Source organism: Polyodon spathula, chromosome 4 (genome assembly GCF_017654505.1).
Source record: "Polyodon spathula isolate WHYD16114869_AA chromosome 4, ASM1765450v1, whole genome shotgun sequence".
Taxonomy (NCBI): Eukaryota; Metazoa; Chordata; class Actinopteri; order Acipenseriformes; family Polyodontidae; genus Polyodon; species Polyodon spathula.
Genome location: NC_054537.1, coordinates 1,821,294 through 1,840,721, shown reverse-complemented (window position 1 = coordinate 1,840,721; position 19,428 = coordinate 1,821,294). Strand labels below are relative to the sequence as shown.

The 19,428-nt window shown below is 39.9% G+C and overlaps 1 protein-coding gene across 2 annotated transcripts in view; it reads left to right on the top strand.

Moving 5' to 3' along the window:
* xylb (xylulokinase homolog (H. influenzae)) overlaps positions 1-19,063 on the top strand; it is a 53,074-nt gene extending 34,011 nt beyond the window's left edge. For both annotated transcript variants that reach the window (XM_041246831.1, XM_041246830.1), the window contains exons 16-19: positions 2,088-2,146; positions 3,597-3,684; positions 7,926-8,020; positions 18,383-19,063. In XM_041246831.1, coding sequence (XP_041102765.1) covers positions 2,088-2,146; positions 3,597-3,684; positions 7,926-8,020; positions 18,383-18,439 — 299 coding nt within the window. In that variant the 3' untranslated portion in view covers positions 18,440-19,063. The remainder of the gene's footprint in view (positions 1-2,087; positions 2,147-3,596; positions 3,685-7,925; positions 8,021-18,382) is intronic.
* Positions 19,064-19,428: the final 365 nt, after the last annotated feature.

Genomic DNA, 19,428 nt, shown 5'->3' with positions numbered 1-19,428 from the left:
GACACTGTCTAAACCAATCAGCTGGAAGCGTGTCCGGTTTAATTCTTAATAACAGGAACATGATGGGCTCTTGCTGTTCTGAATCTTTAAGTGACTGGTCTTTACCTACAGAATAACATTGCACAAGCCATACATAATGCATCTCAGTGAGACCTTGTGATTGTAGTTCCCACCATCAAAATAAGGTAGGTGAACTAAATCACTCTTGTACTGGTTCAGTATCAGGGCACAGGGACATCATTTAAATGAAGCTTTCTGGAGCTGCTGTAGCTATACTAATAGCTTGTTTCCATGAATGTGTGTTCTGCGCTGGCATGGTACCTACAGATCCTGTTGACAGCACCGTGCTGAAGTGTGTCCCCACAGAAATGACTTTCACAGTGTTGAAAACAGAAGTGATGTAAGATGCAATGGCATTTATGATAAATGGTAAAACAGGATGCAGAGGGCAGTGCTTAGGAGAGCAGTCCTGCTTATTGTAGAATTAGATTGTCCTGCTATTATTCCAGTCATTTTTTGTTTCATAATAGCCGATTGCCATGTCAGTGGGTGTCATTTTATGTTACTATGCTAATATTTCATATAGCACACATCATATATTAAACACACATTGCATTAAAAAGGATGTTTGCAATGACTTTGTAAGATTTTAGAATGATATTATAGAAAAGATCCAGTTTTACTTGCATAATCATGACCATCCAAGTTCACAACAGAGAATGCACCTGTAGGTGCATTGGAGCTGTAATCTCTTGAGTGTTGGTTAAATGCTTTAAATATTTTCTTATTCTTAACATTGCTGTCCATCTTCCTGAGCTGCTAGTCTTTTGTTTTTTCAGTTAGTCAGGATATGCACATGTCTGTCTCCTGGTGCAGTTCATCTGCTGTTGCCCTCATGGTCTTGTTGCAGCAGGACCATTGCGGTTTTAACTGCAACACACAATGTCCTTAAGTACCAGGTCACACAGTCACGTTTTCATCTGTAGAGCTGTCTTCAAACTATCTGCTGATTACAAACTGCTATATCAAATACTAGAAAATAATAGTTTTTATTGGTGCTGATTGGTGGTAATACATTCTATTTTTAGATTTAAAACATATGTTAGCTGCCTTTCAAGTACAAAATGTTATTCCATTGGGCTACATAGAGGTACTGTATATCCCATTGGGTAAACGATAACATTTCTATTTCAGGGAACCAGGGTTATGATATGTAACCTACCAGTTCAGATTGGGAGAGCACTGTAAACAGTATAATAACGTTATTAAATACAATGTAATACATCTTTTATGTTGCAAACCATACTGAAGTTCATGATTGCTATTCAGTGCTGTCCCAAACAGTTAACTCAAGACTTACATAGCCTTTTGTTTATATATGGATTGAGACAAAGCACTATTCACTAAGCTATCTGATTCTTTTTGAAAGTTACAAGCAAATGCCTGTTGATTGCAAAGTATAAAGTGCATGGAGATGTGTTTGTATTTTTTGTTCTAAAAGTCATGAAGTAGATTGAGACTGTTGCTTTGAATGAAGCCCTTTTTTGCTAAATATGTCTGGAACAGACCTTCCCACACAATGGTTCAGTTTAACCTTGGTCTCTTTACTCAGAACATTTCTTTTTAATTAAAGGTCAATAGTTGATTTCTATTAGCAATGTATTTTGTAAAAACCCATCATATTCTATTGACAGAATTCCAGCTTTTAAAAGTACATGAAAAGTTTTGCTCTGCATGAAATGCTATAAACACTCAGCTTTTGTGTTTGGAGCATCATTAAAATATAATCCTAAAATCTATCTTTAAATGTCATGAAACTTTTGAATATTGTTTTTTTTTTTTTTTTAACATATTATAAATGACACCTTATCTTTATGACAATAAGATCATATATTTCATTGTTACTACTGTATAGGAATGATTTTGTACTGATAGGTTGCGTATTCTTCAGACTAAGGGAAACGGTATAAAATATAAATTGTATATTCTGTTTTGGGGATCTAATGGGTGTATGAAACAAACAAACTCCTCCCTTTGTTGTTTTTCTATAGATGCAGTATTTCATACTTTTTTGCTTTTTATTTCAGTACAAGGAACTAGAGTCTTGGCAACTGGTGGAGCGTCTTCAAACAAGGACATCCTGCAGGTATGATCCCTTTCACAGAGCATTCGCACTCACATCTATACAAGTTAATGAGCTTGGTGGAACATCTTCAAACAAGGACATCCTGCAGGTACGATCCCTTTCGCAGAGCATATGCACTCACATCTATACAAGTTAATGAGCTTGGTGGAACATCTTCAAACAAGGACATCCTGCAGGTGCGATCCCTTTCAGAGCAGAGTTAATGAGCTTGGTACGCATCTTCAAACAAGGACATCCTGCAGGTACGATCCCTTTCAGAGCATACGCACTCACATCTATACAAGTTAATGAGCTTGGTGGAACATCTTCAAACAAGGACATCCTGCAGGTACGATCCCTTTCACAGAGCATACGCACTCACATCTATACAAGTTAATGAGCTTGGTGGAGCATCTTCAAACAAGGACATCCTGCAGGTACGATCCCTTTCACAGAGCATACGCACTCACATCTATACAAGTTAATGAGCTTGGTGGAGCGTCTTCAAACAAGGACATCCTGCAGGTACGATCCCTTTCGCAGAGCATATGCACTCACATCTATACAAGTTAATGAGCTTGGTGGAACATCTTCAAACAAGGACATTCTGCAGGTACAATCCCTTTCACAGAGCGTACGCACTCACATATCTATACAATTTAATGAGCTTGGTTGTAACCCAAGCAATTCTGCAATATCTAGAGTATTATAGAATGCTGGGAATCCCTCAGCCAATCAGAATGCACTCTTCACCTGCTTTAATCAACGACACATCACAGAGAAAACCCAATTCATGACATCACCCGTACAATATTGAGTTTTTACCATGCTTTATTTTGCTATCAGTCCGGTTGATGGTGATTAAAAGATTAATCATGCCTGAGACACTCGGAATTCCATTCAGTGGCAAAGTCCATTCAAAACGGTGGCATCACAATCACACGCCTACCTCAGCCACTTAACATCTTTCACTTGACCTGTGAAATTGGGTTGACCTAGCTTGACCTGCACTATTGAGTTGCCCATTGTAAAGTAGTATTCATTCTCCTGTCCATTTGCTTTACTAAGTCTTTAACCATGTTATCCAAACTTGAGTCATCTTCCACTTTCATTGACTCTAGGGGTATTTTCCTTCTTACTGTATGAAGCTGAGGAAACATGAAGCCACTTTTTGGCTTGGAACTTGGTTTCAGGAGACTGCACGGCACACCAGGGAATACTTGGGGTATAATGCATCAAAGTTGCCGCCTGGTCTCCGGGAACCAGGTTTCAAGCCACTTTTCCTGAAAAAGGAGATTTGTGTTCCCTCAGCTTTAGAAGCCTCAAGCTGGTGTCTGCAGCATCTTGTTCAATGTGAAACAGCACAGTAGTATACTGTTAGCTAGGGTGGCTAACCCTAACCAGCTCCAATCTCCAGACTGTAACATTCACTTTCAAACTCATGTCTAATTAAGTTCTCATTGTTATGTAGGTCCTGGCAGATGTATTCAATGCCCCGGTGTACACAATTGACACAACTAATTCAGCCTGTCTGGGATGTGCGTACAGGGCCATGCACGGTAAGTACTGGAGTTTTGATGTGTCCACTCCTAAAGAAATCATGTTAAAAACTTCAAGAACATTTCTATGTTTTAGGTTTTTAGATGTACGGGTATCTAGATTTAAGATTTAACCCTTTGAGGTCCTATGTCAGACCAGGTCCCACATTACAATTTTCCCTTTCCAGTCCGATGAAGGACCCTGTCCGACATCATCAAAAAGACGTAAAGCACAGGTAGTCATTTTTTCTCTGGATAAAGCTGAGAAAACCTTTTAATGGCCGAGTGAGACCGATAGGAGCCGAATGAAATCGAAAAAAAAGGCTGTATCTGATAGCCCCCCCCCCATGCATCACATAGATAACACGGACATATACAAAGAGATAGCTGCTTTTGCATCCAGCGCTCAAAGTATATCACAGACATTTGCAGAGCTTTTTGAGATTGAGGAGTTTGGTGATAAAACGAGTGCTCAGGAGAGGATTTATCAGTATGCACGACTATAAAGAGATATGTGAAAAATACAGTGAACAAAGGGTGGGGCGGGGCTGGAGATACAGTACTGAGTGTCCTTTTGCGATTCAGTGCCTTTTAAACCTGTTTTACTCTGAAAAAAATTAATAAATAAACAGCGCGTGTGAAAATAAATTGAAATGGAAAATGAAACCACTGAGAATCCGTGGCTAGACGGACCGCCCCTATTGTGATAAGAGACAGGGTCAATTTTTATTATTATTATTATTATTATTATTATTATTATTATTATTATTATTTTAGTGGCATTTTATACAGTCCAGAAAACACAGTTTTAACTGTGGAATTTTACATTTTCCAAACTCTTATTTCCAGCAACTTTGCAACGCAGTAGTGCTGACTTTATTATTACATTATAGTGAGTTGGTGGCACTGTAAACCCAGGAAAGGTACAGCAGCATCCAGCATTATAAATGGGAGCGACGTGAGGATAGAGACCAACCTTCCATGCCAGACAAGCGACAGAAACAGCTTTAAACACTGGCTGACCAAAAAACTGAAGAATTACAGAACACGAGAAAAGCCCCTGGTGTGCATGCTTTTTCAGGGATGGGTTTTTAACCCCAGTGCTTACCAAATTAACACAAATCTACACAAACTACACAAAACTGTGTGGCAGTCCCTCAAACACTGAGATACAGCACTAGTGTTTAGAACTTGCATTTCTAAGATTTTGTAATTTTGTGATCAGTTGTTTTTCTAATTTATTCAACAAATGTACCAATCTATATACAAAAGAACCAGAGCTCGAACAAAGTGAATGAATAAATACGTAATAAAAGAGGAACTTGTATAAACCAGTTCAGCCGGGGCTGCAGAGACTGAACACCACGTCTCTGCCCTCGCTGCCTCTCCCCGTTCAGCCTGGCTGTGAACAATATCCCTAAACATGCAGAGAATACAGAAGATACATAACCAGCAAATTAAATAAAGCTCCCACACTGTAGTGTATGGGAGGAGCACTGTATTTCTTCAAATTAAATCGGTTTGATCTAGAGTCCCAGTTGAAATCAGTTTGATCTAGAGTTCCAATTGAAGTCAGTTTGATCTAGAGTCCCAATTGAAATCAGTTTGATCTAGAGTCCCAATTGAAGTCAGTTTTATCTAGAGTCCGACTTGAAATCAATTTGATCTAGAGTTCGAATTGAAATTGATTTGATCTAGCGTCCCATTTGAAATTTACCCTGGAGTTGCTGTTCTGAGTGCAGAGGTGTTCACTGGAAGTGGTAAGAAGGTTACAGAGCTGAAGGGAGCTTCCTTAAAGAGCATTGTAAGTTTTCCTTCTGTCACTGGCTATCAGAAAAGACTTCCGAAAATGAGACGGGCAGTGAATGCTGAAATGCATCAGCTCCGATTTAAAATTGTCCCTCAATAACTTTATCCATCAGCATTCGACTGGACATGAAGTGATGCAGGCATTGTGTCAACCACCGAGACTGAACTCAATAGGCATGCCATGTTAAATGCAGAATCTAACTTGACATACCATAATTCAACTCAATTGTTGTATCAAAATACTGTATGTTCTGTTGTGTTGAGCTCCCTTACACAAGGACTGGATGGTATCCACTAAGATTCCCTTACAATTGGGCTGTTTGTCTTGATCGCCTGAAACTGTTTTATATACCATATATCAGAGTTGCTCTGAAGAGTTACACAGACACATAGGTGAAGCAGTGTGTAACAGTAACTTCACAACCTCCCTTCCTCACAATCAGCCTGGATGAAGCTTTGCAAACACAATTTCTGCTGCAATATTTAGGAACAAAATAATGATGTAAGTGGAAACAACAATAAAGAACCAGACAAAACATGCAATGCTTGATAGTGCCTATTGAACAACAAAGCACATTAAACATTGTTTATTCAGAAGTTACAAGAACTGCTAATCAAGATGCGAGCAAGACAGCAGCACCTTTAGCAGGTATTACTCACTGCACACATGTTTAGACATCACATATCCTCACAAGCATTTAAACAATATGACTTTCCTTGCTTCTGCACAGAGAAGTCACTCCATTGAATAGTTGCCTTCCTTTATGACTTGGAGGAATGTGTAAGAGTCTCTTTTAAAGAAATGTAATAGTCTTATGAAGAAGAGGAATCCCATGACGGCCGCTGTTCCAGTATTGTGCCTGTGCTGGTATAAACTAAGAAACAAACTGCCAGGGAAATGGACGTTATATATAGTGCTGCTTTTGTGTTTTTAAACATCTAGTTAGTGCTCCAATGAAGCAGTTGATTTCACATGACCAGCAGGTGTCCGGGTGCAGCAGTCTAACGGGTCCCTTCCTTTCATTGTTAATCTCTTACACCCTGATGGATTGTGTCACAGCTGCAAAATATTAGAGCATTTTACACCACTGGTTTGCAATACCTATCTGGGACTACCCCTAAAAATAACAGCTGCTGGAAACCAGCCCTTCTACAGTAATCTTACAGTAACATGTAATTAAGTGAGACTCAAGTCACTCCAATGATAATTAGTGTTTAATAACAATGAGTGAAAAAAAAGGAAAATTATATCTCATCATGTTGGATTAGCGTAGCTCAAAATGTCAAGCAGATTCATTGTGACTCGACATGTATTGAGGAGAAAAGATATTCGACTCAAATTAAAGGTCAAAGCAGTCACAATGTATCTATATAAACAGCACATTGCCTTAGAAACAAGCTGCTATTTCAGTCAGCTGTGTGTACCTGGCTACACATTATCCTGCTGGGTTCTTCCAGTTCAGATTTGTAGGTTTTCATTATAAATGATAAATGGTTTTGGAGCTTGGACTTAACACAATAGCATGTCTACCTGTAAGGGCAAGCTTCTTAACACAACAGCATGTCTACCTGTAAGCGCAAGCTTCTTAACACAACAGCATGTCTACCTGTAAGCGCAAGCTTCTTAACACAACAGCATGTCTACCTGTAAGGGCAAGCTTCTTAACACAACAGCATGTCTAACTGTAAGGGCAAGCTTCTTAACACAACAGCATGTCTACCTGTAAGGGCAAGCTTCTTAACACAACAGCATGTCTACCTGTAAGGGCAAGCTTCTTAACACAACAGCATGTCTACCTGTAAGGGCAAGCTTCTTAACACAACAGCATGTCTACCTGTAAGGGCAAGCTTCTTAACACAACAGCATGTCTACCTGTAAGGGCAAGCTTCTTAACACAACAGCATGTCTACCTGTAAGCGCAAGCTTCTTAACACAACAGCATGTCTACCTGTAAGGGCAAGCTTCTTAACACAATAGCATGTCTACCTGTAAGGCAAACTATGAAGGTATGAAACAGAGACTAACAGAAGTAGATTAAAGTAAAATAGAGAAAACATCCACGGAAAAATGATGGCTGTTTTTAAAAAAAATGTAGTACTAGAGGCGCAAAACAATTACATCCCAAAAGTAGACAAATCTAAATCTAAAACAAAATCGAGGTACATGAGGGTAAAAGCTTATATATGATGGTAGTCTGTTTAGTTAAAGTATAGTCTGCTCTAGTTCTGAGGGTCATGTTTAATACCAGCATCACTAAACCAGTGTGCAACATTGTGGAACCATCAGTAGTTCTAATAATCTCTTATTCATATCCTGTTAGCTTCTACAGTCATCGTTGATTGACAGGCTACTACATTTTGAGGTTGAAAGTCATCTATAAGGGACAAGAAAATTAGATTCCTGCGAGGTGCAAGTGTCATACAGGGTGCTAATCCAGGGCTCTGTGTTTTAGGGCTTGTAGCTGAAACGGGGGTTTGCTTTGCTGAAGCTGTACGAATGGCACCAGAACCAAAGCTTGCAGTGACACCAACACCAGGAGCAGAGAAGGTAAGACTATCAGGCTCTTACCGAGACCTGCTTGAGTCTGGCCTTGTCCATGCCATCTGATTCAAGCAAACAGCTGCTTGGAGTCACAGCACATTCTTTGGAATGTGATGTGAGATGCAGGAAGGTGGAAGAGCAGTGTCCCTTGCTAGCACACTGCTGTTAGCACAATGGTTGCTGCTGTAGATTCCATGCTACTGCATGGCAGGCAAGAGTGATGCTGTTTATTTTTTTCTGTTTTGACAGTTTATAAAGATTTCTTTTCTGCAAAGGAGAGTAAGCCATTAGCTTGAACTTGGGAGAAGTCATCAGGTTTTTTTTTTTCTCCTTTCATGTTTTTAAACATCATTCTGATATGAATAGTTCAATTATAAAGCAACCTTATGATAACAGACAGCACCGATGCTGGCTGCAAAGGAAAGCCAGCAAGTGAATCCCAGTGTTTTTTATTAGCGTAACTTCCAGGGGTGTGTAGGCACTTGTTACTCGTACTCGGAATTGTCTTTAAGAAGTGTTTACCGGCAGGTATTCAGTAAACCCATTCATTAACCTGTTGATTTCAAAACAAGAAACACAGTCCTCCTGCACATGTACAGTGGAGTGCCAGTCAATGGCAGTCAAGAAACACAGTCCTCCTGCACATGTACAGTGGAGTGCCAGTCAGTGGCAGTCAAGAAACACAGTCCTCCTGCACATGTACAGTGGAGTGCCAGTCAGTGGCAGTCAAGAAACACAGTCCTCCTGCACATGTACAGTGGAGTGCCAGTCAGTGGCAGTCAAGAAACACAGTCCTCCTGCACATGTACAGTGGCGTGCCAGTCAATGGCAGTCAAGAAACACAGTCCTCCTGCACATGTACAGTGGAGTGCCAGTCAATGGCAGTTAAGTTCTGCATGGAGTGTTTCAAAAGCCAATTGGAAGAATATTTTCCTCTCATCTGAGGCGCTTAATATTTTGACTGGCATACCAAGGCTGTAAGCAGTCTTTTCGTTGTACATAGGTAGGCATAGTAAAGAATACGCTGCATCAGTGTATTCGTCGCTCAACCCTTTTTAGGGCCCCCAAAACATGAAAATCGGCTTATACAATGTTTTTTACGGTAGTTTCCAAATGCACTTAGGGGGCTGTTTGTCTCTTTGTGCTGTAGATATCTTTGGGTTGCGGAGTACGGTAGATGAATAGATCAACAGTAAGTAAATAGACGCATGTTGTGCTCAGTTTTTCAATCCTCCTAAAGCGGACACAGCCTCATTACGTTCTAGTTAGGAATGCAAACAGGACCAGACACCATGAGTGTTCTGATCCAAATCTATGGAACTCTGGTACACCTTAAGGAAGTCAGGTCCAAACAATGGTCGCTGACCTGTCCAGTTTACACGTCATTATTTGCACAACCTGGTGGAGCAGCTTTTACTTCTTGCTCTCTGTGTTTTTACAGTACAGATGGCTGCAACATGCATTAGAAAGTGCACTTACATGACGTTTTGTATTATTTATGTGTTTTTTATACTTGTCCATGGCATGAGTTAACACTGATATTTGCAGAAATACCAGTAAGGACCACAGATCCGTACTGGAATTTCCACTCTTCAAGAGGTACAGCTGGACCATTTTTACATCCCTAATTCTGGACTCTCCTGGCTTACTATTTTGGTCTATTGATCATTTCCTGTATTTGTTTGTTTGAGTGTGTATTGATTGACTTTTATTACAATCCTGTGTAATGTTTTCCCCATATCAGACCCCAGTAGTTGTCTTGTGGGATGTTTGTCATATCTTAAATTGATATCTTTAATTCATGTCTTAAATTCCCTTAATTCCCTGTTTGCGGTTGCAGTCGGGATAGTATCTGGGTGCTTAGTGTCATGCTGCTGTCCCCCGATGCTAAATCTTTTCTTCTTCCTATTTGTGAGCAGCTAAGTAACAGCTAAGTCCTCTAGTCTAGCTGCACCGTTAATGAAAGAGTTCACTTCCTTTGTTTAAATTGCATTGTGACGTCCACCCTCCTTTTATTTCCTAATAGTTCCTGATATGCTTTTCATAATGTGAATCTGAATTTATGCAACAAGCAGCAACATTAATGCTAGATCAACCTTAAATGTGTAATTTGCCCTGTTTTGCTGCATTGAATACTTGAAGGTTAAGTGCCTCATATGGTATGTGTGTGTGTGTGTGTTTACACAGTATACAGTATGCACATATTCCTCGGAAGGCTACTCTTTGGATGGGGTGTAGAAGCAGACACCAGCATATTATATTGGAATGGAAACGTGAACTCGATTATGGGAGGGATTAATGGGACACTATGAGCTATAACACCAGACCAGGCTGGTGAGGGATAGTGAAAGTAAATTACATGCTAGCCTCTTACAATTAAAAACAGCATCAGGTAATACAGCATCTGGACAGGCGCAATGAGCTACATTGAAGCACAGTTAGGCAACCCTGGGGACAGATGACGGGGAGCCTGTTGAATAATTAAAAGAAATTGGATTTTAATAAAGAGTAAATGGCACTTAGGATTCGGAATGACAGAGCTGAGTATGATTGGCTGCCCATAGATCGTGCATTGTGACGTCGCGGGAGTCAAGCGCGGTTGTGGAAATGAAAGTGGGTTGCTTTGGGGGATCCCTAGTGGTTACAGTTGTTTAATCAGGGAGATCAGGCAGCCTTCATGACATCTATCAGACTGTGTGTCTCTTATCATTGCAGCAAGCGCAGCAATGGTGATTCTAGAATCCCTGCAGTAATACTAAAGGAGGTAATGAAAGCTAAAGGGGCATTTTGTTCCAGTGGTGCTCACGGCAATACATTGCAAACCAGGGCTGCGGCCCAACCAGGTCCTTAATCTCTGTATTGAATTTCTCAATGAAACAATCCAGTACTTGTTGGATGAAGGCTCTAGACTTGTCAGTTCAGTAAGTAAGGACAGGGCCAGAAAAAGGCCCTGATAGTGGCATGGATTTAAAAAGAAGTGCGAGTGAGTACTATATTAATTCATGTCTTACCTCTTTAATTTCACAAAAACAATATACGTTACTGTATTTGTAATTCTCTGTTACCAAGCTTACTAACACATCTTCTTTTTCAACTACAGGTACTGCTTCAGAAAAGACTAAAGGCCGAATTTCTGAAGTGATTTTAAAAATGACCCACCATTTTATATCATGCATTTTTCTAATGTTTAATTGTGTACATCTTTCAACCAGGGGTTTATTCCACTGTTCTGTCCCTTACAGACTAGGGGTTTATTCCACTGTTCTGTCCCTTACAGACCAGGGGTTTATTCCACTGTTCTGTCCCTTACAGACCAGGGGTTTATTCCACTGTTCAGTTCCTTACAGACCAGGGGTTTATTCCACTGTTCTGTCCCTTACAGACCAGGGGTTTATTCCACTGTTCAGTTCCTTACAGACCAGGGGTTTATTCCACTGTTCTGTCCCTTATAGACCAGGGGTTTATTCCACTGTTCTGTCCCTTACAGACCAGGGGTTTATTGCACACCTTTCTCCCTTACAGACCAGGGCTTTATTTCAGTCATGTTTTTACAGGATTTTTTTAATTGAACCAATTAAACCTCCATACAGGTCCCAAAGCAGTTACAATGATTTTGTTATCCTGTACCTTTTAAACCTGGTGTAGAAGTGCTCTCCCCATTCCTGGATTAAAGCACTATTTAACATCTTCTGAAGTGGCATCTGAAGGAACCTTTAAGCTGATTGTAGGGAAGTATATCAGTATCGCACAGTTTTCAGTGTAAAACCGATATGTTTCATGTGTGGGCTGCAGTGGACAGTGCAAGGGTCATGTGATTCTCAATCTCACTTGCCCACATTCTGCGTTTATGAGAATAGTGTGTCACCATGACAAATACTGATCTAAAACAATGAGGCAGGGAATGCAATTTAAAAGTTTTAAAAAGTGGTTAAAATGTAAAAAAAACAAACAAAAAAAACAATACACACAGCTTCCTTAAACAGCTGTAGCAACACGTGAGAACATGTAACTCAATCAAATAAAAAGGTCCTTATATACCCTTCAGCATTTGACACATTACCTGGTCTCATCCTTATAGCTTAACAAAGTAGTTAATTCCATGTTTACCTTCATTTAAACCATACAAATTAAGCAACACCATCCCTTCTAAATGTGCCAAGTGTTTTTTTTTTTTTTTAACTTTTTTTCAAATTAAATTCTTCTGAAGCTGGGAATTTATTTTGAAAATACTTTAAAAAGATGTCAGTCCAGAACCTTGACACATGTAGGTTTTGTTAAGTACATTCTCTCGAGATTTATTTTCTTTTTTAATCTCAGAGCTAACGTTCATTTTTCTGAGTGTTAATAATCTATTTGTTCATTGTAAACCCTTGAAAATATGACTGTAATTTGAATGAAGCATTTCAATGATAGTGTGTATTAAGTTCCCATTAGTATGGATAGCTCTACTGTGGTTATGCAGAGCATCATACTCTGTACAGCAGCTGTTTATTTGTGGCATATCATGTTCAAAAACAAAGCAGACAATGATCACCCAGTTTGAAGCCCTTGAACAGATCAGCTTCAGTGAACACTTTGCTTCTGTCTATGATGCATTGGCAAACACAGTTATTGAATTCTAATAAAACAGTCAGTGGAGATCAATGAATCTCTGAAAACCAATTCTAACGGAGCTCCTTCATTGACCTGTTAATATAGCTATTCAGTTGTGTACAATATTCTCATAAACTCGGGTTAAGATTGGTATTCTTTGTATCCTGGGTTGCTTTTCTCTACACTGTCAATGCATGTGTCTTCCTGTTGTTTGAAGTGAATCTGTCAAACGGAAAATTCACCCCTCTTCACAAACTCATTGGTTAATGGGTTCACTTTGTATGAGATCCAGTTTGTGCTACCACAGCCTATTGAGAGCTTTCACAAGGACTACTTATTGCACACCAAGAGCATTGCTCCACTTCTGGCTTGAGCTGGAGGACTTATGACATCACCAGCATGCCCAATTTAGAGTGCCCAATCATTTCCCCTCCAGTTTAAAATGCCCTGTTATGCTCCCTCACCACACAGTTCAGGAGAACAGAAGGGCAGTGGGCATTGTCAGATATCACGACCAAGCCAGCTGTCTGTTACACTCAGGAACACGAGAGCAGATGTCAGCGCTCTACTGTCCTCTAGATGACAAAGGCCAGCCCTTTGAGTGTCTGCTTGAGCTCATCAAATATAGCTGTGTAGCTGATTTCATTTCAGCTGCACTTGATCTTTTGATAATAAAAAAACCCAGCAACATTCTTTCATTTTACTCACTAAAACAAATTAGAAAATGATGGAGTGCGAACAGCCAATCAGCTTCCAGAGCTAGTGTGCCTCTATTTTGCATAGATGCCCCCTGGAACATTGAAGTGCTGAACTGTGAATTAAATTTTAAACCAGTCCATGCATAAATACCAGCTTTTTCTATTAACATTCTAATCTACAACTAATCTGATAACATAAAAAGCTACTTAAACATACTTTCTGATGCTTCTCAAGAGACGAGAGAAATCATGTCTGTGACAGGAAACCATATTGAAGGCTCAACTCGCAGTTACTGGACAGCAAATAAACAGGAAAGATACGATTGGTCCACAGTTCTGTCATCAGCCAATCCACTCCCTGCCAGCTTGAATGACACCCCGCCTCCAACAACAAGTTTTGAGTGTCGTTTTTCTATTCAAATTATGTTAGGGACTGCTTTCCTCAGCGGAAGTTTATCTGGCAAATTATCAGAAGTTCAAAAATATAGATTTTAAAGTTTTTTAAAATAAAGGTAAAATAAATAAATAAATCATTTTCTAATAGCAATAGACACTAAAATATCCCTTTGATTTCAGTATAACTTTTTATCCAGAAGAACAGGATAAAATGTGATGAACGAGTGGAAGCTATTGGGCTCCTCTATATTCGTCAACTACTTACGATTCCTTGGATTATGTTAGATATGTTTGATTCAAGTGGAAATAATGCCCCATATGATCAAATGGATAAATAACTTGGCTAATGATGGCATAGTAAGTACTTTTTCTTACATCCAAATGGTGAAAATCTCATTTTTATAAACCTTGTGGAGAAAAAGCAAGAGGCAGCCTTTACCGCTAGCTGTTCCAGGAGTTTAGCATTAGACTTTGCCTCCTGTTCTGAACAGGGAGAGTTGTAACAGGGTCAGTCAGTAGCATTTAATAGGCAGCGAAACCTAACCTGGCGTTTGTGTTGAAAGTGAATCCTGCTGTGATTCAACTCAACAGCACAGTATCAGTGATCCATTTATCATCATCGCTTTACTGAGGCTTGGCTCCACAATGTGAGGCAGTAATGCAGCAGTGTCATACAAATGCACATTGGAAATGCATATTTATTACAAACATCCAGGGACTCATGAAAAGTGGGTGTTCTAGACAGGTAAATTAATGAATATGTATGTGGGGATTCATCACAGTGCTCACTATAGATTTAAACTGGAGGTATAGGTGTAAAGATCCAGTCTGGCCACAGATCTGTACCCTGCCAATCAGCCTCTGCGATTGATTGACATGTCTGAAATGTGAATCGCTTTGTTTGTCTGCTGGACAGGTCAGGGGTTACATTTCACTTAAAAATAAACAGGTTGAAGTTACACAAGGTATAGCTCTGATGGCTATAGTGGTTTCAGCGTTGCTAGATAATTCAGTGTTATCCTACACCCAGCCATAGAAAGTTAAATGCTTTATTTGCAATTGCCTGGTGCAAGAGAGAGAAAGAAAACAACCAGCCCATTGATTATCCAAGGCTTTTGTTTCTTTATGCCACCTTAACCCGTGACGTTTCACAGCTTTGAGTGTGTTGCTTGTGTCTAATTTCCTGGTGTCTGTTTGAATTGACTAAGGTACAGTATCGCTCATGACACTTCAGGTGTGGCTTTTCAGCACCTGTGATCCCTTTGCCTGTGGAACCTATGCGTTCCAGAGTGGATTAGCATCTTCCCGACCGTGTGCTAGCCTGATACAGCATATAGAAACGAGTCCCTGATTGTCTATACTAAATAGAACATTAGGGTCATGGTTTATTCATTTATTAGTCTGTGTGTGATCACAGTTTATTCAGAGAACAGAACAAGGTTGTTAGAACTGACACTAGAATAAAATAGTGCTTTACAAAGCTGTGATTATCTGTGATGATAAAAAGGTGCTTTACTCATCTGTGATGGTATTCAGTCTGTTGTATGAATTGGAAGTGCAGTGGAAGCTGTTCTTTTTACTTATTGAACTTTAATTTATAATATTTGAATAGCCGCTCATATTCTGACAAAAAACCTGATAGCTCATCTGTTTTAAAAGGCAGCCTTTATATACGCAGGTATGGCAGAAATGACATTTGGGTGGCATTTTACAGTGTCCTGTCAGCTTTTTGGTTCAGTTTTTCCAATAGATACACTACTAATAAAAGGTCCAGCAACAAAAGTAAGCAAGACTGTTCAGTTGTTGGCTTTGTGTTGCTCAGCTGTAAGTTCAGGTGGGAACATTGCAGTAAGGTTCTTTATAAGATCAGGTCCTAATCCTGGGTTAATTAGAGATCTTCTACTGGGTAAGGCATGCTGGACCAGCATCATGAGTTCATTAATATCAGCAAAGATCTTCAACTCCAGGGGTTAACATACAAAGGGTTATTTTATCATCTACTATATACGTTGTATTCCCATTTCCTGTTCTTATACAAACTGTAAGGAAACTACTAAATAAATCCATGGTGCCTGCGAATGAGTGCTCACAATGCCAACTGATGTGATAGTACTTTTCCATTTAGTGATTCCAATATTAAAAAGTTACATACAGTACATATATCTTAAACATTATCGTTAGACTCAACAGTGTAGCACAGAGCTATGAACAGAAATCAGATTGATTACCCAATGTTCTGGTTGAAAGCGCTAGCATGACGATGGTCTGTCATCAGGAGAGGATTCAGGTAATTTTTCTCACACTCTCAATGGCATATGTGTGAAGCTGAACTTTGTGAACTCTGCTTACACTCTGCTTTCCTAACCCTATCTAAACACTATGCACACTGCACATACATCTCTTCTGCACAAGGTCAAGTGTACCCCACTTTATCAGTTCCTTGTTCCTCTATGTCTTGGACTTCTTTCCTTAACCCTATGCTTGAGCACAGTGTTCTCAAGCGTGCTCACAGTGTTCTCAAGCGTGCTCACAGTGTTCTCAAGCGTGCTCACAGTGTTCTCAAGCGTGCTCACAGTGTTCTCAAGCGTGCTCACAGTGTTCTCAAGCGTGCTCACAGTGTTCTCAAGCGTGCTCACAGTGTTCTCAAGCGTGCTCACAGTGTTCTCAAGCGTGCTCACAGTGTTCTCAAGCGTGCTCACAGTGTTCTCAAGCGTGCTCACAGTGTTCTCAAGCGTGCGCACAGTGTTCTCAAGCGTGCTCACAGTGTTCTCAAGCGTGCTCACAGTGTTCTCAAGCGTGCTCACAGTGTTCTCAAGCGTGCTCACAGTGTTCTCAAGCGTGCTCACAGTGTTCTCAAGCGTGCTCACAGTGTTCTCAAGCGTGCTCACAGTGTTCTCAAGCGTGCGCACAGTGTTCTCAAGCGTGCGCACAGTGTTCTCAAGCGTGCGCACAGTGTTCTCAAGCGTGCTCACAGTGTTCTCAAGCGTGCGCACAGTGTTCTCAAGCGTGCTCACAGTGTTCTCAAGCGTGCTCACAGTGTTTGTTTAACCTTCAGCTTTTTTTATTGCATATTAATGATCATTTACAGCTTCTTATAGCTTCCTCCTTACTATACAAGCTGATAGATAACTTTGACTTAATCTACCTTGGATATCCCATTACTATTTCACTATGACTTGAACAGACAAATTGCTTTGACTGTGAGTGTTCTTACAAGGAGGTAAAGCTAATACATGGCTGCTGGTTTCATTTGATATCACTATAAACCAAGTAGTAGAAACCCATCATTGTTAAGGGTTTGTCAAAACTCTGCAGCATAGAACAGGAGATACAAGTCTAATAAAACATTTAACAGCAGCTCCTGAGGACAATGTTCGTTTTTTTGTGACTTATAATATGTTAATACCTCTACCAAAAACTGCATGAGAAGTCCCTAACACTAAGAGAAACCCTATACAAAAGAGTCCCTACAGTACATTAAATGTAGGCTGACTTCTTTCAGATCTCTTCAGACCTGTGTGTTGCATGCTGTTGCTTTTGTTGTTTTTGTGCCTGAACAAACATGTTAGAAAAAGCTCTGAATATGGGTTCTCTTTAGGAGTTAATGTTCTCAGCTCAGAAAGACCCATTCTGTTGAGACTTGTATGAACTGGGATGCCTCGTGGCATTTGTCTCTTATTCAGAGTGTCAGCTCTGATCTCATGGAGATGTCTTTTGCTGTCAGTACCCACAATGCATCCTGTTTGGCAGGAATGAAACATCAATCACTCTGGATTAACTTTCACTCCAGTTTAACTCAAGTGGTTTGGATGTCTGCCCCCTATAGAATCATGGCTAATCTAATGGAGCAGCCCTGGTAAAAAGAGAAAGCTGAGATTGACTTGCTTTTTAAAGCTGTTGTTACGTGATGTCTGGTCTACACAGCTGAAACGTGGAGACAGACCTATACTGAAGTGTTTCAATAGTAACTGATTGCCGTCACTCTGATGAAAATCATCCCTGCATAAAAACACTTCAAAACATGTACACAAAAGAACAACAACATAGAAAGACCAAAATGTGCTTGCGACAATGCTGAAGCACGAAAAGACAGCTTTCCATTCAGTGCTAAAGGGTTCATGGGGTAGCTCAATTATAATGATGTGCTGGCTTTTTTCTTCTGTGCTAAAAAGCAGTTGAGGAATGTTTGGGTTATTAAGCTTTTTAAAGTCATGTTGTATTTGCTCTAAATGATTTAAAGGGATTCTTTACACGTGTAAATGCCCTGTTGAAAAAAGCAGGACTGATTCACTGAGTGTATACTTGCTGTCATCTGCAGAACTGTCATTGAATGCCAACAGCCTTTGGTGCATCAATTTAGCTGAGGTTATGCTGGCTTACCCAAGCCTGAAATGCATCCAAGCTACCCTGCGCAACCAGGAGTGTGGTGAAGAGAGAGAGTTATTAAAACACTGATACAGCACGATTTCAACTGCAAAGTTCAACTTTTCTAAGCAGACTTTTTTTCTGAGGGAAATTTTGTTCCATGTTTCTTTTTTCACTTTTATAACTGGAGGTTGTGACCCTAAATTGATGTGTTTATTTTATTTTTCACCAACCTTCAGTTCCAGGCAATGTTTTCTACTGCTTTCTTTTCAATGATCCATATTCTTTGTTGAGGACTCTTTTGTTTTCTCTCTAGGTTTATGAGCGACTGCTGAAGAGGTACACAGAACAGGAGCAGATAGCATTCCTCTGAATCGAAGCCATGAATAACCCAGTCTAACAGCCTTCCAGCTGCGTTTTCTGCTTAAAAAGATACTGATTTGCATTCATTGTGAAATGACAGAAGGTCACAAGGTAGCACTGTTGCATTACAGAGTGTTATGCGAATGAGGGATAAGAGTTACAAGAAATAAATGTCTACAATTATTTACTTCAGCTTTTTTTTTTTGGAGAGATTTTTTTTCAATGGAGAGATTTGGAGCACAGAATTTAGGTGGGGTATTTTGGAATGCAGGGTCTGTCTCAATAAATTGCAGATTGACTAAAGGGAGAGAAAATATGACCATTTATGGGCATTTGTGAAGGGTGTCCTTGGTTCTGCTCTGCTTGGTTTCATGGGGGGATCAGAGAATCTCAGAAATAACAAGATGCAAAGGAATGTTTGCGAGGCTTGGAAATTTGCCATGTACCCAGGTACAGTGGGGAGGGGTCTTAAATGATGTCCTTATAGGGGCGTGTGGTTCTATATTATTCAAAAGTGATTGCAGCCGTTTTTCTGTGGCACAGATTTCATCTGCTGTGACCCAGAGCATTTGACTCTGCTTTCTTCAAATAGTTATATTCTTGTATTTCAGCAATAAACATATTTTTGACTTCACTAATATTGTTTTTCAGTTGTCTATCAATTATTCCTTACAACACCCTGACAAGGAAAATGAAATTAATAGTTGAGGCACCTTTAGCAATACTAACCTCTTTTAAATGATTTGTCAATGAGCTTTTGGCATGATTCTTTAGTGATTTTTGTCCATTTTTCAACGCAAAATTGTTCCAGTTTGTTCATTTTCCAATGACTTCTCTTGTGCACAACCTTCTTCAACTCACACCAAAGATTCCCAATCAGATTTAGATCGGGACTTTGACTGGGCCGTTCCAGAACCTTGATTTTGTTCTTCTTTAACATTCTGAAGTAGATTCTGACGTGTGCTTTGGATCGTTGTTGTGTTGGAACGTCCAGTTGCT